General features: G+C 32.0%; 2 protein-coding genes across 3 annotated transcripts in view; both read left to right on the forward strand.

Moving 5' to 3' along the window:
* Window positions 1-2,653: 2,653 nt before the first annotated feature.
* On the forward strand, window positions 2,654-11,253 carry fcer1gl (Fc receptor, IgE, high affinity I, gamma polypeptide like). The gene is made up of 6 exons (XM_048164246.1): window positions 2,654-2,675; window positions 2,806-2,919; window positions 3,345-3,442; window positions 6,371-6,400; window positions 10,926-10,949; window positions 11,024-11,253. Exons 1-6 carry the CDS (start codon window positions 2,669-2,671, stop codon window positions 11,090-11,092), a joined length of 342 nt encoding a protein of 113 aa, XP_048020203.1. The 5' UTR covers window positions 2,654-2,668; the 3' UTR covers window positions 11,093-11,253.
* A 3,203-nt stretch (window positions 11,254-14,456) lies between these two features.
* nectin4b (nectin cell adhesion molecule 4b) overlaps window positions 14,457-24,144 on the forward strand; it is a 30,175-nt gene continuing 20,487 nt past the window's right edge. Inside the window, exons 1-5 of one of the 2 annotated variants that reach the window (XM_048164076.1) lie at window positions 14,457-15,182; window positions 18,538-18,732; window positions 20,803-20,970; window positions 21,148-21,426; window positions 21,530-21,644. In XM_048164076.1, coding sequence (XP_048020033.1) covers window positions 15,134-15,182; window positions 18,538-18,732; window positions 20,803-20,970; window positions 21,148-21,426; window positions 21,530-21,644 — 806 coding nt within the window. In that variant the 5' untranslated portion in view covers window positions 14,457-15,133. The remainder of the gene's footprint in view (window positions 15,183-18,537; window positions 18,733-20,802; window positions 20,971-21,147; window positions 21,427-21,529; window positions 21,645-24,144) is intronic. The other variant, XM_048164078.1, reaches the window with a different exon arrangement.

The raw sequence follows: 24,144 nt of genomic DNA on the forward strand, positions 1-24,144 counted from the left end.
CACATGCCATCCCATGCAAATCACCCCACCCGCATTGTGTGAAGACACGTCCTGATTCTGCCCCTGCTTGGGTAATACTCGCTGCCATCATGGTTTGATTTTTTTTATCACCTCAAGTTTTTGATTGATAACGTTAGATTTCATATGCTGCCTATTAAGAAATAATGTTAATAATGTACATTAATCATGTTATGGTAGGATTTGTTTATTAAGGTTAAGTTGTACAGTCAGACACATAAGCAGTACTTTAATAAGAGATATATATTTAATACATATTTAATCAAAATATAGTACCTATGTGAATAAAATAAACAACTATTTGTTATGCTTAACCAATTTAAATAATTGCATCATTCAATACTATAGAATTAACAATAGACAATATAAAAATGGAATAAATAAATACATAAATATATGTACTTACCAATAATAAAAATGTTGTTAAGTGTTTTACTTAAATAAGAAATGTTTGTAGATATTATATCATTTCCAGTTATTTAGGTGTGGTTTCACTGTTTGGATGGTGTTACTGCAAACAATGACAAATATTTTAGCCAAAATCTTTGTTCACAACAAATGACAATTTACAATTTGTTTAATTTATAATTACTAAGTTATGGATCTGTTAATTTAATAAGTTAATAAAATATGGTTCACATCTCACAAGTTCCTCCAAAAGCTTATTTTTTTGTGGTCTCAGTCACACTTTGTTGGCCTATGTTTATTATTGTCATAGCTGTGTATTGAATATGACCACTTAAGTTGTGATAGTGAGAGACTGATTTCACACTGATTTCAATAGCAGATATCTTATTATAATGTCCATTGGTATCAATCTTAATATTTTTATGAAAATATGTTTTAAGTTATGATATACCACCACTGGCACACCATCGGGACTGTGGTCATCGTGGCCCCCGCTGCGGCTGGCGTCCCTTATTTTTCTGTATTGAAGGTGGCAAACCTACGGCCAATGGAAAATAATCGGGATAGGACTCGGGAAGAAATCATGTTCATGGATGTGATTATTAACGTTACTGTAGTGTGAAGCAGAGCAGGAGCGAGTGTTGTGGAGCTGAACGAGGAGCTGGAGCGATTGATCAACACACGCCTCACGAGCAGCGGGACTTTTATTATGACACAGTCGCCGGAGCCGCTTCCGCTTTTCCGGTCATGAGTATGAGGTAACGCAGCTCTGTTTATCATATTAGATAGTGTTGAAAATGATGTTATAACGTTACTCTGAGCGTTCGCTCGGCGGCTGCTGTGAGACACTGTTACACACTGCAGTAAGATAGATCGATTTTACAATATCATATTAAATGCTGGATGATTGTGTTGATAAATGGCATGCAATTAATTTTAAAACGTATTGTATGATGGAGAAAATGCTGTATTACTGTTATTAAAAATAAAGCTGCATCTCATTATGCTACATTAGCTACTTGACAAAATAGTGTTTTTCTCTGAGGCATGGTAAAGCATGAAAAAATTAAGAAAATTAGACTAAATGTGTTGAGCTATATAAAACAATTCGTTTTCTGTCTATAAATATATCAAGACAATTGTTCCCTTGTCTATTAAAACATGTAAATATTAAAGCGTCTTTGGTGTTTCCATGGTTTCTACAAAATAAAAGCGGAAACCGATGGTAACGCGGGTATGACGCAATCAACAGGCGACTCCTCACACGTCCCGCAGCCTTGGTTAAAATTGCAATTTTCTCACGATTTACAAATAGTTGCAAGCATTTGGGATATTGTAAGTGCTCAAGTGAACAAAATATATAACACTGGCCTAGTAGTTTTTAGATATTTTACTGCAAAATTCTTCCATATTGCACCTTTAATAGAAGTTAATTAATAAATAAAATCTATTTATGAAAGCATCCTCACTTTACAGCATTTGTACACAAGTGCCTAAAACTCTTCACAGTACTGTAGCTTTGCGGGAAAGTTTCTTCAAGCATCTTGAAGACACGGTTCTTCTGGATTTAGCTAGTCTCAGTTTCATCTGTTTCTTCACGTAATCACAGACGGATTCGATGATGGTGAGATCAGATCTCAGTTGTGCAATCAAAAATCTCACTGGATTATTACAATTAATGGCAAAAATGAATGTTTGGCAAAAGATATAAATAACTGGCTTAAAACCATTTTTGAGGGTGAAAATACAGACTTTTGCACAGTAGTGTATATATATTTTTTATATAGGCAGATGGCCCTGTGGCTGAAATGTCTGCGATTCAATCAGGCTTCATCATTTCAGAGAAACTGAATTTCCCTCAAAGCAACTGATGCAATCTCAGGGAACCGTTATCTGGTTAGTAACCAAAACATTTCCCTTTATATTAAGATTATTTTTCTGACCCCATCGGCGTATATTTGTTCTTGTTTTAAACACAAACTGGCCTCATTTTGATACATTTTTCAGAAAACACGACTAATGTCTTCAGTCAATTTGCTTCTCCACTAAATGCATCTTGATTTAAGAATGTTTAGATAAATGTGACAAAAGTACTGTGGGAAAAACATGACTTTCTGCGATGATGACGTGTCGGAGAGAAATATGAGATTCCAGCTGAGATCAGAAGCTCTTATCTTAAATTGTCCTTCACCTCTCTGAGAAACAGGAAGGAGCTGCGCTTGGGTTTTATTGGTGTAAGTGCATGAGAGGTAAAAGAAAGAAAAAGAAAAAAGGACGCTGGTGTGAAATTGCATGTGTGTATTTTGGGTGTCTCTGAACGGACACTTTGTCACAGCCCACAGTTTCCTGTTAAGTGACACTTGCATCTCTCTGCCACAGTTACTCTTCCTCTTAACTCTTCTCTGCTCGACTCTCCCTCTGTTTCTCACTTCAGAGGAAAGATGCAGTTGCTGGACTTCTGTCTGATTCTTCTGCTCAACGCTGGACGAGTTGGTAAGATTATCATAAATCCGACTGAGAGATACTGACCGACACGTCTGTGACGTTCCTCCGGAAAAGCATTAATATTATTTTAGGAAAGAACCAATTAAAAGGCCTCTTTTTGCTCCTGATTAAACAAATTACTGAATCATGTTGCAAGAAGTGGTGAATTTAATTTCAATTTTAGGTATGTTTACTTTTCTTGATTTTGACTGAATTAATTTACACAAGTGTATTGGGTAGAGAATGTATGTTTAAACATCTAAACATATTATAAAATTATTGTGCTTTAAACATTTTAATATATTAATAATTGTTTTAAATATTTAAACATTATAATATGTTCCTTTAAAGATTTAAAATTGCATTTATAAACATTTAAAATTATACATGTTTTAAACATTTAACATTGTTAATCAATTTTATATGTTTCTCAGCCGCCCAGAACGATGCAAGTGGAAATGTGTGTTACATTCTGGACGGGATTCTGATCATTTACGGCGTCGTTTTGACCATCCTTTACTGCAGATTGAAGGTGACGCATCATTTCGCAACCTCAGATCTTCAGATACTGCATTTACCACCATATTTAGTGTCATTTTACACCCGTCATTTATATGTTATGTTTACACACACTGCAAAAACTCTGTTCTTCCTCAGTGTTTCTGTCTTGTTTTCCAGCACAAATATCTAAAGATTTTTAAATCAAGATACATTTACTGGAGAAACAAAATGAATTTAGATATTAAGTAAAATCAAAATGCATCAAAATCAAGTGAGTTTGTGTTTAAAACAAGAACCCAATATAGAAATCTTGTTTTCTCTTTGAATTAAGTTTATTTTTTTGACTCCATTGGCAAATATTTGTTCTTGTTTTAAACACAAACTCACTTCATTTTTATGTTATTTCTTTTATTTATATTGCAATGTAAGAATAATCTAATTGCAGTTTTTGCAATTATTAATTCATTCATCTGTTGATCTCTACATTAATTAGATTTACAGAAATGAAAACAAAACATTTTACATTTTACAAAAAGAAAATTCACATTTGTCTGATCCTAAATTTAACCCTTTAATTAAATGCACCCAGAAATAAAAAACACAAACATTATTTTCTTGCATTTAGTAGTACTGTGAGACACCGATAACTATATGAATCATATTAATATAGTTAATTATATTAAATAATTATTTATATAAACCTTTTTATTTAAATGATGATGCCACTGTAAAAAATTACTTTCATGATTTGTTATCACAACATTTTTTTCTTTTGTCAAATCAATTTAATAATTAATGTGGTTCAGATAATATAATATTTTGAGTTTCTGTTGAATAAACCAATCACCTTCATTATATTAACTAAAATTTTTAATAATTAAAGTGGTTCAGATAACATAATATTTTGAGTTTCTGTTGAATAAACCAATCGCCTTCATTGTATTAACTAAAATTTTTAATAATTAATGTGGTTCAGATAACATAATATTTTGAGTTTCTGTTGAATAAACCAATCGCCTTCATTGTATTAACTAAAATTTTTAATAATTAAAGTGGTTCAGATAACATAATATTTTGAGTTTCTGTTGAATAAACCAATCGCCTTCATTGAATTAACTAAAATTTTTAATAATTAATGTGGTTCAGATAACATAATATTTTGAGTTTCTGTTGAATAAACCAATCGCCTTCATTGAATTAACTAAAATTTTTAATAATTAATGTGGTTCAGATAACATAATATTTTGAGTTTCTGTTGAATAAACCAATCGCCGTCATTGTATTAATTAAAATTTTTAATAATTAATGTGGTTCAGATAACATAATATTTTGAGTTTCTGTTGAATAAACCAATCGCCTTCATTGAATTAACTAAAATTTTTAATAATTAATGTGGTTCAGATAACATAATATTTTGAGTTTCTGTTGAATAAACCAATCGCCGTCATTGTATTAACTAAAATTTTTAATAATTAATGTGGTTCAGATAACATAATATTTTGAGTTTCTGTTGAATAAACCAATCGCCGTCATTGTATTAATTAAAATTTTTAATAATTAATGTGGTTCAGATAACATAATATTTTGAGTTTCTGTTGAATAAACCAATCGCCTTCATTGAATTAACTAAAATTTTTAATAATTAAAGTGGTTCAGATAACATAATATTTTGAGTTTCTGTTGAATAAACCAATCGCCTTCATTGAATTAACTAAAATTTTTAATAATTAATGTGGTTCAGATAACATAATATTTTGAGTTTCTGTTGAATAAACCAATCGCCTTCATTGAATTAACTAAAATTTTTAATAATTAATGTGGTTCAGATAACATAATATTTTGAGTTTCTGTTGAATAAACCAATCGCCGTCATTGTATTAATTAAAATTTTTAATAATTAATGTGGTTCAGATAACATAATATTTTGAGTTTCTGTTGAATAAACCAATCGCCTTCATTGAATTAACTAAAATTTTTAATAATTAAAGTGGTTCAGATAACATAATATTTTGAGTTTCTGTTGAATAAACCAATCGCCTTCATTGAATTAACTAAAATTTTTAATAATTAATGTGGTTCAGATAACATAATATTTTGAGTTTCTGTTGAATAAACCAATCGCCGTCATTGTATTAATTAAAATTTTTAATAATTAATGTGGTTCAGATAACATAATATTTTGAGTTTCTGTTGAATAAACCAATCGCCTTCATTGAATTAACTAAAATTTTTAATAATTAAAGTGGTTCAGATAACATAATATTTTGAGTTTCTGTTGAATAAACCAATCGCCTTCATTGAATTAACTAAAATTTTTAATAATTAAAGTGGTTCAGATAACATAATATTTTGAGTTTCTGTTGAATAAACCAATCGCCTTCATTGAATTAACTAAAATTTTTAATAATTAATGTGGTTCAGATAACATAATATTTTGAGTTTCTGTTGAATAAACCAATCGCCTTCATTGTATTAACTAAAATTTTTAATAATTAAAGTGGTTCAGATAACATAATATTTTGAGTTTCTGTTGAATAAACCAATCGCCTTCATTGTATTAACTCACATTTTTAATTTCAATGAACTCAAAGTTTTACTAAGTTAAACAACATTTATTTTTACAATGCATGAAATTAAAAAGTTTGTATGTTATGTAAAATCTATATTTTTAAAATCTATTTTACAATAAAACATTACATAAAAATAAAACGCCAACTTTCAGACATAGTTTGACTCGCCAACATTCAAAGACAACAAACTTTCCTACAAACTAATTCATATTCAGTTTAAAGTTTCGTAAACAAACTGGAGCACAACGCAGTTACGTGACGTGAAATCTGAGTAATCTCAAGATTAGATGAAAATATGTCTGATTTGTAACGTTAGTCCATCTGAATGTGTGTTTGATGTTGACCTGACGAGTTTGATGAAGGTAATGAGATTGTTCTTGTGTTCACAGATGATTTCGTCTCAAAGCAGCTTCTCAAAGGTGCGTTCATGTTCATCTGTCTGTGGTCGCTTTGTTTCTGTTGTTCTGTTCTTCCGCTGACCACAGAGAGCTGTTGAAAACACACACACATTTAGCTGTCTAAATGGGGACATTCCATAAACTCTATTATTGGTTTATACAGCTATAAACACACTTTATTTCAACGCTCCACTCTAGACTTTGACTATACGTCGCTTAAGCAGCTACATGTTAATAGGAAGTCATGCAGGTTTTTTTTGACAGACGCATTTCTCAATACTTGGGTAACTTTTTCACAGTTCTCCTAACCAACTTTCAGCTTCACAGCAGTTCATTTTATATTCATAATGCACTAAAACTACTAAAACACTTCATTCATGTTTCAAATCGACTCATTCTTCCAGAACACTAGCAAACACACTTTATCACTCAATCACTCATTTCTGCTGTTCTGAATTCACTGCCGTTTATGTTACACGGTTCATGTTTACATTACAGTATAAAATTATTCCTAAATGCCCTATTTTGTATAGTTGGTGATGAAACTGAAAAACTATTTTATGAAAACGAAATATGCGGCAACAAGTTTAAGTTCCTCTATTGAGTTACAGAAATTCATCAGAAGTAAAACCATAGTTAATTGTGAAATGTGTAGACGCACTTTGAAGCACTTCCAGGATTCTATTCTCATGTAAAAATAATTATTTTTAAATAAACTAAAGAATTAATAAACTAAAGAACACATTTTAACTTTGTTAATTGAGAGAAACACAAATCCACCCAAAAGAAACAATCAAATTTACAATCATAAAAATGTTCTGGACCAGATCAACATCTTAAGAATTCTGCGGAAGGATCTACTCCGATTTTAAAATTGACTTCCTTTCAAAAGCACAAATATATATTTGTAAATGTTTTTGACATGATGCTCAATATCTGTGATGAATTCACAATAAAAACAAACCTGGTACATGAACAAACACACATTACAACGTATGGAAGCCCGTTTATGCCACGTAAAACATGGAAAAACATGCTTTAGGAAGTCATTATGACATAAAAAGTCAAAATATTCACATAATTATGACTTAAAACTCATAACTATGACATAAAAGTTGGAAATATGACTTAATTGACATTTAAAAGTCAAAATTCTGACTTGAAAAGTTGAAATGACTCATAGAAAGATGTCATAAAAAGTCGTTTTCACCTGAACTCATTTCGACTCTTTAATCTCATAATGACATAAAAAGTTAGATTGAAAATTATGACATAGGGTGAATTCAGGGTGATTGGGACACTTTTCGCCATCGAGATGACTTGGAAAATGTGTCCCAATCACCCTGAATTAACCTTCTAAGTCATATTTATGAGATGAAAATACATATCACATAAAAAGTTGAAAATGACAAAAAAAGTTGAAATTCTGACTTAAAAGTTTTACATTGACGCAGTCATAGAAAGTCAGTTTCAACTTTTTACCTCGTTTTGACTTTTTAATCTTATAATTATGACTCAAAAGGTCAATTAAGACGTACTATCAAGTCATTTATGAGATAAAAAGTATTCATAATTGTGAGTTTTTGCGTCATAATTGTGCTTTTGTATCATAATTGAGTTTTTGTCATAATGTTGAGTTTTTGCATCATAATTGTAAGTTTTTGCATCATATTTGTGAGTTTTTGTGTCATAATGTTGAGTTTTTGTCATAATTGTGAGTTTTTGTCATAATTGTGAGTTTTTGCATCATATTTGTGAGTTTTTGCGTCATAGTTGTAAGTTTTTGTGTCATAATTGTGAGTTTTTGTCATAATTGTGAGTTTTTGCATCATATTTGTGAGTTTTTGCGTCATAGTTGTAAGTTTTTGTGTCATAATTGTGAGTTTTTGCATCATAATTGTGAGTTTTTGCGTCATAGTTGTAAGTTTTTGTGTCATAATTGTGAGTTTTTGCATCATAATTGTGAGTTTTTGCGTCATAGTTGTGAGTTTTTGCATCGTAATTGTGAGTTTTTGCATCATAATTGTGAGTTTTTGCATCATAATTGTGAGTTTTTGCATCATATTTGTGAGTTTTTGTGTCATAATGTTGAGTTTTTGTCATAATGTTGAGTTTTTGTCATAATGTTGAGTTTTTGCATCATAATTGTGAGTTTTTGCATCATAGTTGTGAGTTTTTGTGTCATAATTGTGAGTTTTTGCATCATATTTGTGAGTTTTTGTCATAATGTTGAGTTTTTGGTCATAATTGTGAGTTTTTGCATCATAATTGTGAGGTTTTGCATCATAGTTGTGAGTTTTTGTGTCATAATTGTGAGTTTTTGTGTCATAATTGTAAGTTTTTGCATCATATTTGTGAGTTTTTGTGTCATAATGTTGAGTTTTTGTCATAATTGTGAGTTTTTGTCATAATGTTGAGTTTTTGCATCATAATTGTGAGTTTTTGCGTCATAGTTGTGAGTTTTTGTGTCATAATTGTGAGTTTTTGCATCATAATTGTAAGTTTTTGCATCATATTTGTGAGTTTTTGTCATAATTGTGAGTTTTTGTCATAATTGTGAGTTTTTGCGTCATAGTTGTGAGTTTTTGCGTCATAATTGTGAGTTTTTGTGTGATAATTGTTTTTTGAGTAATTGAGTTTTTGATTCATATTGTTGAGTTTTTGTCATAGTTGTGAGTTTTTGTGTCATAATTGTGAGTTTTTGAGTCATAATTGTGAGTTTTTGCATCATAATTGTGAGTTTTTGCATCATAATTGTGAGTTTTTGCATCGTAATTGTGAGTTTTTGTGTGATAATAGTTTTTTGAGTAATTGAGTTTTTGATTCATATTGTTGAGTTTTTGTCATAATTGTGAGTTTTTGTGTCATAATTGTGAGTTTTTGTGTGATAATTGTTTTTTGAGTAATTGAGTTTTTGATTCATATTGTTGAGTTTTTGTCATAGTTGTGAGTTTTTGTGTCATAATTGTGAGTTTTTGAGTCATAATTGTGAGTTTTTGCATCATAATTGTGAGTTTTTGCATCATATTTGTGAGTTTTTGTGTGATAATTGTTTTTTGAGTAATTGAGTTTTTGATTCATATTGTTGAGTTTTTGTCATAGTTGTGAGTTTTTGTGTCATAATTGTGAGCTTTTGAGTCATAATTGTGAGTTTTTGCATCATAATTGTGAGTTTTTGCATCGTAATTGTGAGTTTTTGCATCATAATTGTGAGTTTTTGCGTCATAATTGTGAGTTTTTGTGTGATAATTGTTTTTTGAGTAATTGAGTTTTTGATTCATATTGTTGAGTTTTTGTCATAGTTGTGAGTTTTTGTGTCATAATTGTGAGTTTTTGAGTCATAATTGTGAGTTTTTGCATCATAATTGTGAGTTTTTGCATCGTAATTGTGAGTTTTTGCATCATAATTGTGAGGTTTTGCATCATAATTGTGAGTTTTTGCGTCATAATTGTGAGTTTTTGTGTGATAATTGTTTTTTGAGTAATTGAGTTTTTGATTCATATTGTTGAGTTTTTGTCATAGTTGTGAGTTTTTGTGTCATAATTGTGAGTTTTTGAGTCATAATTGTGAGTTTTTGCATCATAATTGTGAGTTTTTGCATCGTAATTGTGAGTTTTTGCATCATAATTGTGAGGTTTTGCATCATAATTGTGAGTTTTTGCGTCATAATTGTGAGTTTTTGTGTGATAATTGTTTTTTGAGTAATTGAGTTTTTGATTCATATTGTTGAGTTTTTGTCATAATTGTGAGTTTTTGCATCGTAATTGTGAGTTTTTGTGTCATAATTGTGAGTTTTTGCATCATAATTGTGAGTTTTTGTGTCATAATTGTGAGTTTTTGCATCATAATTGTGAGTTTTTGTGTCATAATTGTGAGTTTTTGTGTGATAATTGTTTTTTGAGTAATTGAGTTTTTGATTCATATTGTTGAGTTTTTGTCATAGTTGTGAGTTTTTGTGTCATAATTGTGAGTTTTTGAGTCATAATTGTGAGTTTTTGCATCATAATTGTGAGTTTTTGCATCGTAATTGTGAGTTTTTGCATCATAATTGTGAGGTTTTGCATCATAATTGTGAGTTTTTGCGTCATAATTGTGAGTTTTTGTGTGATAATTGTTTTTTGAGTAATTGAGTTTTTGATTCATATTGTTGAGTTTTTGTCATAGTTGTGAGTTTTTGTGTCATAATTGTGAGTTTTTGCGTCGTAATTGTGAGTTTTTGCATCATAATTGTGAGTTTTTGCATCGTAATTGTGAGTTTTTGTGTGATAATTGTTTTTTGAGTAATTGAGTTTTTGATTCATATTGTTGAGTTTGTGTCATAATTGTGAGTTTTTGCATCATAATTGAGTTTTTGTGTCATAATTGCATGTTTTGTCCGTGTAACTGGGCTTCCGTGTGTGTCCTGCTGAAGCGCAGCGTCTCTCTCTCACATTTATCCTCTCATCTGTTGAGCAAATGACTGAGAAAAGAGGAACAGAAAGAGGAAGAAACACAGTCTTGAGCAAGACTCTTCTCAGAATCTCACTGTCCTCTTGTGTTTTTCAGAAAGGAGACGGAGACATCTATCAGGTAGGCTGAGTTTATGATCTTCCTGTAGTCTGACGAGTGAATGCCAGGTCTGATCAGTGTGTGTCGTCCGTCAGGATCTGGGCCGTCGTGATCAGGACACCTACGACACTCTTCATGGGATGAAGAAAAAGCCTCTGGCCTGAAGCTGTTCCTGAGAACGCCGGCCTGCTCTGTTCATAATGAAGCTTCGTTAATCTCTGTCCTCGTCATCAGCATGTGTCTTTGAGACAGACGTCATGGTTAATCTGTAAAATATGTGTGTAAGGCTCTTTATGCTAACATAATAAAATTATATTTCTAACTAGGACAGTGTCCAATAAGTGTCCTTGTTACTGGATAAGATTAGAAGAAATATTATACCTCATATCGTTAAAGACTTCCTGAAATCCCTCCCTGTTCTAGTGGATCTTTGAGCTCTTCTGATGTCATTTCCTCCTGAAGAGGAATCGATTGGTGTGGCTTTGAACAAAATCATCTGCTGAATGTAGAGCAAAGATCATGTAAATATAACTTAAAACAAATCCAATCCAACACAATCATGAGCAAAACAAGTTAAAAAAGTCATATTTTTGACATAAGTCGACTTAAAAAGTCAAAATTATGGCATAAAATGTTAAAAGTACGACTTAAAAAGTCAAAATTATGACAAAAAGTTGAAATTATGACTTAAAAAGTTGAAATTATGCCAAAAATGTCAAATTACAATTTTAAATGTCAGAATTGACAAAAAGTTAAAATTCTGATTTTAAAAGTTGAAATGATGACTTTAAAAAAAAGAAATTATGCCAAAAATGTGAAATTATGACAAATATGAAATTGACATAAAAAGTTGAAATTATGATTTTAAAAGTTGAAATTATGACAAAAAATGTGAAATTACGACTTAAAAAGTCAGAATTATGACTTAAAAAATTTAAATTATTAGAAAAATGTGAAATTACGACTTAAAGTCAGAATTATGACTTAAAAAGTTGAAAGTGACTTTAAAAAGTTGAAATTATGACAAAAAGTTGAAATTATGACTTTAAAATGTTGAAATTGACAAAAATATGAAATTACAACTTACAAAGTCAGAATTCTGACATAAACAGTTGAAATTATGTAAAAAATTTGAAATTACGACTTAAAAAGTCAGAATTATGACAAAAAAATGAAATTATGACAAAAATGTCAAATTACAACTTTAAATGTCAGAATTATGACAAAAAAATTTAAATTATGATTTTAAAAAAAATGAAATACCAAAAATGTGAAATTAGGACAAATTGAAATTGACAAAAATGAAATTGACATAAAAAGTTGAAATCATGATTTTAAAAGTTGAAATTATGACAAAAATGTGAAATTACGACTTAAAATGTCAGAATTATGACTTAAAAAAAATTGAAATTATGAGAAAAATGTGAAATTATGACTTAAAAAGTCAGAATTATGAGCTAAAAAGTTGAAAGTGGCTTTAAAAAGTTGAAATTATGACAAAAATATGAAATTACAACTTAAAAAAGTCAGAATTATGAGCTAAAAAATTTAAATTGACTTACTAATTTGGAGTAAGTAAACAGTAAGTAATCATTTTGACTTTATATGTCATAAAAATTGTATCATGACTATATAGGGTGAACTGCTCTAAAGTGGGACACCTGAGGTCTAGAGTTTGTAGATCTCCGTAAATACATGAATGCCAGTGAAACTATGGTTAAGCAAAGCTGTGGTGTCATGTGATCAAAATCACATGACCTCTCAAATATCCATTTATATATGAGGGTGGGGCAACCATCAAACAGGAAGTACATTGTGTGAAGACCACCCAGAGATTTGTCTAAACTGATATAAATTAATTTTGAACAAAACAATCCTGCTACTTTTTGGCCTAATGTGTTTATGAAATGTTTGTCCATCAAAAAATAGTATAACTTTGTATATATAAACTATATATTTTATATTTTTTTAATCCAATTTTCTAGTGTCCCACTTTAGGAAACGTGGTTTTGAAATGTGGGACAGTACTAAAGTGTGTGGAGGAGCACGGCTTGTTGGACAAAATGTTATTTACAGCGTTTAAATGTTTTTATGCAATATTACTGCAGATGTTTAAGCTCATGGAAACTTTTATTCTTGGGGGTCTTGTGGTTGTGTGTGTGTGTGTGTGTGTGTGTGTGTGTGTGTGTGTGTGTGTGTGAGAGAGAAGGAAGTATACTAAAGGTGTCTTAAAATGAAAAAATATCTCTGAATTTAAAAAGTCTGTTGAAAACCAATAAAGCCGTTCCACTTTATTTGATGCATCTAATGATTGATTCATGCAGAGTATTTCAGATCACAAAGACAGGGAGAGATTGTCAGATGCAGAGAGAGAGAGAGGAAGAATCAGAGAAAGAAATCGAACTCAAAGTTTGTTCAAACTGTAGCTTTTTTTTTTTTTTTTTTTGCAAGTTGCAAGATTTTATATTTTGCCTTCAAATAGGCCTGTTGTGTTTGTCTGTGTTTGTTGTTTGTGTTTGTTAAATAAACGAGAGAACCATCAGGAATCTACACAACATAACAGGCCTATGATAATAGTTGCTTAATGTCTTAATAAAAATTGCATCATATTGTATAATTTGTCTGATGATGTTCAATTATACGTCTCATTCATTCAAGTGAATTACTAACTTCAGAAGATTTTATTATTCTCCATGATTTTGGCCTTTTATCAGACTTTCCAGTGTCCCACATTAGGAAGCTGCAGATTTTCTCAGACGACTTGCACTAATATGTCTATAATTTCTTTTATGAATGTGTTATCTGCATTTTCTCTTTTGATTTGATTAGGACACACCCTGGGGTTTTTAAAATGGTATTGGATGTGGATTTAATGTTTTGGCTACACGTCGCAATATGTTACAGAAGTCTGAAATGCAAAAAATGTCCCACATATATATATATATATATATATATATATATATATATATATATATATATATTTTTTTTTTTTTTTTTTTCCCTCACCTGTGTATATATTTTTTTCTCACCTGTATATATATACACACAGGTGAGAAAATATATACTAGAAATATATACTACTACAATGTACTTAAACTGCTCTATTTTTGTGCACTAATTTTGTACTTTTTTTGTATAAATTCTTTGTTAGTACTTTTTGTTTTTAATATACTATCTCTGTATTTAAAAAATATATTTAATTACCACTATGGGTTCAAATGTACTGTAAGTGATATCTAAATACATTTTTTTTAAATAAAAGTACATTTAAGTTCATATTTCATGCTGTCTCAAAATAGCACAGTTGAGTACACTTACATGTTCTTAAGATGATCTTAAGAAGTAAGAATTTTTAGTATACTAATTACAAAATTAATGCACGAAAATAGAGCATTTTAAGTGCGTGTGTGTATGTATGTATAATGTGATTTGACCAGCAGATGGCGCTATAAAACGCAAAAAAAAAAAAAGTTCTAAAAATGTAATTTATATGTAGGCCTATTTAGTTTAATGTTAAAATGAATAAAAAAAATACTTATTAAATAATAGTAAAAATAACAATAATAATAATAATACACTATAAAGTAAAAACAAACTCTGCATGTCTCGCTTGATTAGATTTTAAATTCTTCGCCTGATTGTTGGTTTGTTCATAAAATGTCAAGAATGTGCATCTGAACTGGTTTGTCCTGTTCATTTCTGCATCACTAAACCGAACAAAACAAAAGACGCGAATTCCTCAAACTTCCGATGAAACTCGACAGTGTTCAGATCAGTGAAATCCTCCTGATGTAAAGAGAATAAATATGAGTTCATAGTTTAGTGCACAACCCAAAGGTCACTCAGTATGAGAGTGTGTGTGTGTGTGTGTGTTTATGTGTGTGTGTGTGTGTGTGTGTGTATGTGTGTGTGCGCGCGCGTAGCGTAGCAGTGGGTGGAGTCCACGTGAACACGCAGGTGTGTGAACGCTCACCTGAGCAAAGACTTCAAACAGAGTTTAATCATGAGTTTATCATCCTCGGGATCTTCCTGGAGAAATTCAGCTTGTGCTTCATGACAGATCCGACACTGCTATTATCTTTTATTCCTTTAAATGTTGAGAAATGGAAGATCTTAAGAGCACAGTTTGACATGGATTATCAGAAGCGCGTGAGGACATGAGGAGATCCTTGAGGAATAACAGAGAAATACTGACAGAATAAACTATGACCAAACTACTGACCTGCATCTGTGTGCTCATCCTCACACTCATGGGTAAGACACTGTGTGCTTAGTTATTTAGTTCATTAGTTAGGTTGTAAATGTGTGACACTTTACAAAACTCTCATTTATCAACATGAACTAACAATGAACAACAGTCATGTTAATTTACTAATGCATTGTTGAAGTCAGAAGTTGTATCTGGTAATGTTAGTTAATGTTTTAACAAACTAACTAAGAGCAGATAAATAATATAGTTGTGTTTCAACTGGAGTCCATATGTGTGTGTGTGTGTGTGATTGATCTGTTATGTGGTGCAGCGACATTCTTCATTAAACTTCAACCAGCCTCAAAAACCATTACTGATTTATGACTGTCGTGGAGGAAATAAGTTCAGAACTGTGTGAGTGTGAGTGTGTTGTAATTATTTCTCTTAAATGGATTTAAATAAATTGTTTAAATGCGTGTGTGTGAGGTCAAGGGTCGGTTTAGGGTTCAAGTTAGTTGTGATGGGAAAGAGTAAAGATATAGAGACTGCATTGAGTCAATGAATGTCCTGAAGTTAGAAAGTAGATGTACATGTGTGTGTGTGTGTGTGTGAAGCTGAAGTATGTATTGTTGTTTTAAACGTGTGGCGTGTCAGAGTGTTTGTGTTCACAGTGTCTGTCAGCTGAGACGAAGACAAACAATAACCAGAACTGCAAGATGACATTCTCTCTGTCTCACTTTCTGCTTTCTGTCTCACTTTGAGAGACGAGTGTCGAGCTTCACAACTAGTTTTGCTTCAGGATGATTTTACATTGAGCATGAAGTGGATCCAAAACCGTTCCAAAATGAGCAGAAATATCCTAAAAATCAAACCTTCCACTATACAGAACTTGTATAAGCAGTTTAAAGAGATTGTTTTTCTGCTGCTTCACGTTCATTTTATTGCTCTAAACTATTACTGCATGAAAACTAGTTCATTTGAGTCTGTTTTTATTTACTTTATGAGAAATGGCTGATATGGAGTTGATATGTAAATTAAACGTGACTGAGAGCAGTTGTATCGCTGTACTTACAGCCGAAACATAATGTGCTTAAATCCGTAACACCTTCTGTATCATATCTGATAAAAAATGATCTGATAAACCTGTCGGACACGATCTCTTACACTCCTTCTGTCTCTGATTGATAGACTTTATCAAGTAAAAGTCTTTTCATATTACTGTACAAACGTCCTCCTTCAGATCGTGTCTTTCTGCTGTGAAATCTGCACTGATTTTTATCAAGTAAACGTAAGAATAACTCTGATAATGTTAGTAATATTTCAACTGGACTGAAGCAACTGAGTTTACTTGATTATCAACATTTGTTAGAAAGATCATGATATGATCATCAGGCGTTTGTTCATCTCTCAATCATTATTGCATTGCATGATATGTTTTAAAACTACAGAGATTTGATCATAAAAATAAGCATTTAAATATCATCTTTATTGGCAGATATTGAAATTAAATGGGGGTAATTCTGTGTCAAATCAACTCAGAGGTCCCCGGCTCAAATTTGTGATGTTTTTTCTATAGAAAGACAAACATAAATAGTGATGAAAGGCAAAATATTAAATGTCACAGATGAATATTTACTGAGTAATCCAGTGTTTTGTAGAGGAGGGTCAAAATGACCATTTTCACCTGAGATTTGGAGCCAAATTAGAGGGGTTTAAAGTGATTTTATAAAGATGGCAGCATCATTATATTATTTTTACACAGAGATTGGAAGATCTATTAGTGAAATCTGTTGATTTTATCAATCTGTGTTTCATTATATGCCAACAGTGACGGCTCAAAAATGGCAGAAAAGCACTTCTTGTGTCTCTTTGCCTCAAGTTTGCATGCCTGTAACTCAAGAAGTGTTAAAGATATCTTAATATCCTTTTAGATTCTGGTTCTTAACAAACTTTTCTTCTGGTTTATTCATTTTAAAGGCCCTCGATGGTTCAATCCCAGAGATATGGAGATCTTAATGTGGCTCCATGAGCAAATTGTACACATTTTCAGTGGTCAAAAACCAAATGTGGGTCACTTTGCATATGCTCATACTTTTTTATTTTAAAGAGGAATATCTGAAGAACAAATAATGTTGAAACTAGAAATGCATCTCATGTTTTTCTGTAAACTCATTTGCATAAAACAAACCTGTCCGAGTGCCATAAATACTCTTTTTCCAAAGTTTGCATGCCTGTAACTCTAAAAGTATTCAAGATCTCTTAATATCCTTCTAGATTCTCATTCTTAATAAACTTTCCTTTTGAAATTTTAATTTGCAACACCCAATATAGTTCAGTCCCATAGATATGAGGATCTCAAAGCAGCTCCGTGTTCAAATTATGCTCCATGTTAAAAAGGTGAACAATTGACCAATTTACTCATGGAGCCGCTTTAAGATCTCCATATCTCTGGGATTGAACCATCGAGGGCCTTTAAAATGAAGATACCAAAAGAAAAGTTTGTTCAGAACCAGAATCTAAAAGGATATTAAGATATCTTTAACACTTCTTGAGTTACAGTCATGCAAACTTGAGGCAAAGAGACACAAGAAGTGCTTTTCTGCCATTTTTGAGCCGTCACTGTTGGCATATAATGAAACACAGATTGATAAAGTCAACAGATTTCACTAATATATCTACCAATCTCTGTGTAAAAATAATATAATGATGCTGCCATCTTTATAAAATCACTTTAAACCCCTTTAATTTGGCTCCAAATCTCAGGTGAAAATGGTCATTTTGACCCTCCTCTACAAAACACTGGATTACTCAGTAAATATACATCTGTGACATTTAATATTTTGGCTTTCATCACTATTTATGTTTGTCTTTCTACAGAAAAAACATCACAAATTTGAGCTGGGGAAGTTTATGAAATTTGGTTGATTTGACACAGAACGACCCAATACTGTTATAAAGATTTCAAGCATCAGAATCTCATATAAATATCTGCATCTACACCATATTGCATATTTTTGCTCAGTTTGGGCCTTTGAAGCTGTTTCTTCCTCCATATTCTCACTATATCAGACTATATGAGACATAACCTGATGCATGATATAAAACATTAAACACATGCAAACTGACAGATGAATTTACACCAAAACACTTTGATTAAACATGTTTTTGACGTCAAAAACCAACCATATGGAGTGTATTTTATTATTTGCATTCAGCATTGGTTGTTTTCGGGCTCATATCTGACTCGCTCATTGTGCCGCATGGGAACGTCCTTGGGTTTTTGTGACATGTTTGTCGGCGAGAGTAAAGGATCACGATAGCGTGGGTTTATTATTAACTCTCTCACACTGACCCGTCTGTAATCGTAAACCCGGTCAGAGATGTTTGCAGATGTTCACTCACTGACTCTTTATTTCTCAGTCTGTGTTCACAGCGAGTTCATCGATCCGCCTCCATCCGCGGCCCTGCGCTCGTTCTCGGACACGCAGACCAGGCTGCCCTGCCGGTATGTGGTGGAGGGCGAGGAGAAGGTGGTGCAGGTGACCTGGTCCAGACAGAAACCAGGAGGGGAGAAAGAGCAGATCATTATAGGACACTTTACTGAAGGACCTAAAGGTATAAACACAAACTAGTCGAGTGAATCTCACACCCTTTTAGGAACAGTCTGGATCATATTTCACAATGGAAAAAATCTTCACAGGAACTTTATTTTCTCTGACACAAACATGCGTTCAGGTGATTCATGCTCTTCTTGTCACCTGTAAATCACCTCCCATTCAAAGAAGCGCAAACAGACACAAACACCATCTTCCCCGCAGCAGTTTTGTTGAATTGGCCGATGGAAACACTCTCGCATGCATTGTGTTGTGACGTGTGTCTGTCACCTAGAGACGTTTGTCATGACGGATATTTTCAATGCTGCATTGTGTTGACCGGAGCAGCTCACATCTGCCATCTGTGTCGATGTGCATTGCTTTAAAGAATATCCACCCAACGTGTTATTCACCGTAAAGCTCGAGCTGAGAGAAGACATGATCACTGAAACCAAAATTGCTTCTTCTATGGCATCACTGTGAATCTAAAAAGACGTTAAGATTTCTTTAACACTTCTTGAGTTACAGGCATGCAAACTTCAGAAAAATGTTTGTTTTTGGCACTCAGTTATGAGTTATGACCAAACTTCCCCAGCTCAAATTTGTGATGTTTTTTCTGTAGAAAGACAAACATAAATAGTGATGAAAGCCAAAATATTAAATGTCACAGATGTATATTTACTGAGTAATCCAGTGTTTTGTAGAGGAGGGTCAAAATGACCATTTTCACCTGAGATTTGGAGCCAAATTAAAGGGGTTTAAAATGACTTTAGAGAGATGGCAGCATCATTATATTATTTTTACACAGAGATTGGTAGATATATTAGTGAAATCTGTTGACTTTATCAATCTGTGTTTCATTATATGCCAACAGTGACGGCTCAAAAATGGCAGAAAAGCACTTCTTGTGTCTCTTTGCCTCAAGTTTGCATGACTGTAACTCAAGAAGTGTTAAAGATATCTTAATATCCTTTTAGATTCTGGTTCTTAACAAACTTTTCTTTTGGTTTCTTCATTTTAAAGGCTCTCGATGGTTCAATCCCAGAGATATGGAGATCTTAAAGCGGCTCCATGAGCAAATTGGTCAGTTGTTCACCTTTTTAACATGAAGCATAATTTGAACACGGAGCTGCTTTGAGATCCTCATATCTATGGGACTGAACTATATAGGGCGTTGCAAATTAAAATTTCAAAAGGAAAGTTTATTAAGAATGAGAATCTAGAAGGATATTAAGATATCTTGAATACTTTTAGAGTTACAGGCATGCAAACTTTGGAAAAGGAGTATTTATGGCACTCGGACAGGTTTGTTTTATGCAAATGAGTTGACAGAAAAACATGAGATACATTTCTAGTTTCAACATTATTTGTTCTTCAGATATTCATCTTTAAATGCAAAAAGTATCAGCTCTATGCAAAGTGAACCACATTTGGTATTTGACCACTGAAAATGTGTACAATTTGCTCATGGAGCCGCATTAAGATCTCCATATCTCTGGGATTGAACCATCGAGGGCCTTTAAAATGAATAAACCAGAAGAAAAGTTTGTTAAGAACCAGAATCTAAAAGGATATTAAGATATCTTTAACACTTCTTGAGTTTCAGGCATGCAAACTTGAGGCAAAGAGACACAAGAAGTGCTTTTCTGCCATTTTTGAGCCGTCGCTGTTGGCATATAATGAAACACACATTGATAAAGTCAACAGATTTCACTAATAGATCTTCCAATCTCTGTGTGAAAATAATATAATGATGCTGCCATCTTTCTAAAGTCACTTTAAACCCCTCTAATTTGGCTCCAAATCTCAGGTGAAAATGGTCATTTTGACCCTCCTCTACAAAACACTGGATTACTCAGTAAATATACATCTGTGACGTTTAATATTTTGGCTTTCATCACTATTTATGTGTGTCTTTCTACAGAAAAAACATCACAGATTTGAGCTGGGGAAGTTTCTATGGCATCACTTTGAAAAAATACAGTTTTTGGAACATTAATTCATTGTGTAGTGACACTTTTTATATCTTTTATAAGAACCAAGTTATGTATATGAATGTAATGATGTTCTTCTTTTTGTTTGTCTCTCCCAGCGTCTGCTGATTTCCTGAAGCGTGTTCAGTTCGAGAGCTCTGAGCCGACGGTCGACTCCACGCTGCTGATTCTGAACACAAAGAAGGCGGATCAGGCCACATACACCTGCCACATCTCCACCTTCCCCTCCGGAAACTTCGAGAGACAAATCAGCCTGACCGTCTGGAGTAAGAGCCCCTCTTTTCACATCTCCATTGAATTTCCCAAGCTCCATTTGACTTCTGTGTACAAAAGGAAGGTTTGTTAATCAGTTAATCTGCAGTACAGAATCAACATCATCTTCTGAACGAACCAGTTTAAAAATAACAGGCAGTAGTTTCACACTATTGTTTCTCCTTCTCTAGGTCTGCCGATCTCCTCGCTGGATCCCGTGATCCTGCAGGAAGGGCAGTCGTTCCGTGTGGCTGCCTCCTGTCGTTCGGTCGGACACCCTCCGCCGCGCCTGTCCTGGGACACGGAAATTCCCGGGCAGTCGCAGAACCGGAGCGGAGAGGACGGGGTCGTGACCTCTCAGTTTTCCCTGCACCCTCTGCGCAGCATGAACGGCCGTCAGCTGGACTGTCTGGTGTGGCATCCGGCTCTGGACGGCCCGCGCAGAATCAGCAACCAGCTCGTCGTGCACTGTACGTTTCCCTACACACATCGACTGAAAATAAATAATTTATTATTATATATTATATAAATAAAGATTACAGTTTAAGATGGCTGTTTTCTATGTGAAAACAGTTCCTCCGGATGCAGAGATTGTTAGTTCTGGCTCCTGGAGGATCGGTCACACCGGATCAGAGCTCAGATGTGCAGTGAATGGAAACCCGCTGCCGCAGAACGTCACGTGGAGCAGGTAACGGTTTCACAGATTTCCTGGCCAAGAGCCGCTGTTGGCACTGGAGAATTCAACCTGTAGGTTTGTTTTATGTGTTGTTTTGGGGCGGATGAACATCTGAAAACATCACAATTGACTGATACGGAAAACATTAAAAACAAAAAAAATTGTGATCATGATTTCTTTCCATCCAACAGTATTTCACAGAAGTAACTCGCTGAATATACAGTTCTGATCATGAACACTTATATCTAAATATCGTTTATCCCTACAACTCATTGAACTCATTGTAACAGACTCATTTGATTCAATAGCTGATTTACTATTTTACTATGTTTAGTTTTAGTATTTAGTATTTATTCATAGTTTTTTGCTATTTTAGTATTAGTATTTATTTTAGTATTTTGTGTTTTTTTTTTTTTTGCTATTTTAGTATTCAGTATTTATTTTAGTAATTTGTAATTATTTGTACTATTTTATGATTTTTGGTATTAGTATTTATTTTAGTATTTTTTGCTAATTTTAGTATTAGTATTTATTTTAGTATTGTAATTATTTGTACTATTATGATTTTTGGTATTAGTATTTATTTTAGTATTTTATTGCTATTTTAGTATTTATTTTAGTATTTTGTGTTTTTTGCTATTTTAGTATTCAGTTTTAGTAATTTGTAATTATTTGTACTATTTTATGATTTTTGGTATTAGTATTTATTTTAGTATTTTTTGCTAATTTTAGTATTAGTATTTATTTTAGTATTGTAATTATTTGTACTATTATGATTTTTGTATTAGTATTTATTTTAGTATTTTATTGCTATTTTAGTATTTATTTTAGTATTTTGTGTTTTTTGCTATTTTAGTATTCAGTTTTAGTAATTTGTAATTATTTGTACTATTTTATGATTTTTGGTATTAGTATTTATTTTAGTATTTTTTGCTAATTTTAGTATTAGTATTTATTTTAGTATTGTAATTATTTGTACTATTATGATTTTTGGTATTAGTATTTATTTTAGTATTTTATTGCTATTTTAGTATTTATTTTAGTATTTTGTGTTTTTTGCTATTTTAGTATTCAGTTTTAGTAATTTGTAATTATTTGTACTATTTTATGATTTTTGGTATTAGTATTTATTTTAGTATTTTTTGCTAATTTTAGTATTCAGTATTTATTTTAGTAATTTGTAATTATTTGTACTATTATGATTTTTGGTATTAGTATTTATTTTAGTTTTTCGTTCTATTTTAGTATCAGTATTTATTTTAGTTTTTTGTATTAATATTCAGTATTTATTTTAGTATTTTTTGCTATTTTAGTATTAGTATTTATTTCAGTATTGTAATTATTTGTACTAATACTATTTTATGATTTATAGTATTAATATTCAGTATTTATTTTGGTATTTTTTGCTATTTAGTATTAGTATTTATTTCAGTATTTTGTGTTTTTGTTGCTATTTTATTATATACTGCTATTTTATTATATTGCTATTGCTATTATATTAATATTTATTTTAGTAATTTGTAGTTATTTGTACTATTTTATGATTTTTGATATTAGTACTTATTTTAGTATTTTATTGCTATTTTAGCATTAGTATTTATTGTAGTATTTTGTAATTATTTGTACTATTTTATGATTTTTAGTATTAGTATTCAGTATTTATTTAGTATTTTTGTTTTTTTTGCTATTTTAGTATTTAGTTTTTTGTTGCTATTTTAGTATTAGTATTTTTTTTTTTTGCTTTTTAGTATTAGTATTTTGTCATTTGTACTATTTTATGATTTTGGTACTAGTATTTAATATTTATTGTAGTATTTTATTGCTATTTTAGTATTTTGTATTAGAAAAGTTTATCAATATTAAGTGAGTTTATGCTGAAAACAAGAAAAATATCTGGCAGTGGGATCAGAAAAATAATCTTGTTTTCCCTTTGGATGAAGTTAATTTTTCTTGTTTTAAGCATAACTCTCACTTTGTTTTGATGCTTCTTTTACTTCTACTAAATGTTTTTTGCAGTGTATTACAGGTTATAAGTATTTATATGACCTCCGCACCATGTGACCATGTCATCGTGCGTCTGATCAGACTCTCAACAGCACACGTGGTTTGAGGAATCGCTTGTGTCTGGAGAAGCATGACGATGCATCAAACGCCGTTAATTGCAGTTGATGCGCTGCATCTTTAATCCGGTCCACAGCCTGTGTTTCTGCGCCGTTAAAACAGTCATTACAGGACAGGAGGTTATTTAGGGCTCAGCGTGTGTCTCGATACACACACCCCACCCTCATCATTCAGCATCCTGCTCTTTCTCTCTTTCTTCACTGTCCCGTGCATGAAACTCTCCTTACTCTCAGCTTGCAACGTGACACTCAAGCTTTTATTTTATCCTGAAAGGAGCATGTGAATATGCATCGCTGCTGCAGTTCAGACCCTTTGTGATTGTGTGTTAAACAGAGAGAAAGGAAGAGAACATAATGAGAAACACAAAGAGAGTGGGGGGTGGAAAACTCCT

Source organism: Megalobrama amblycephala, linkage group LG17, assembly GCF_018812025.1.
Source record: "Megalobrama amblycephala isolate DHTTF-2021 linkage group LG17, ASM1881202v1, whole genome shotgun sequence".
NCBI lineage: Eukaryota > Metazoa > Chordata > Actinopteri > Cypriniformes > Xenocyprididae > Megalobrama > Megalobrama amblycephala.

What these genes read in the sequence shown, in the direction of transcription:
- fcer1gl (XM_048164246.1), top strand. An exon ending in GCTCAACGCTGGACGAGTTG is followed by an intron (nt 2,920 to 3,344) that starts GTAAGATTATCA and finishes TATGTTTCTCAG; the next exon opens with CCGCCCAGAACGATGCAAGT. An exon ending in CTCAAAGCAGCTTCTCAAAG is followed by an intron (nt 6,401 to 10,925) that starts GTGCGTTCATGT and finishes TGTGTTTTTCAG; the next exon opens with AAAGGAGACGGAGACATCTA.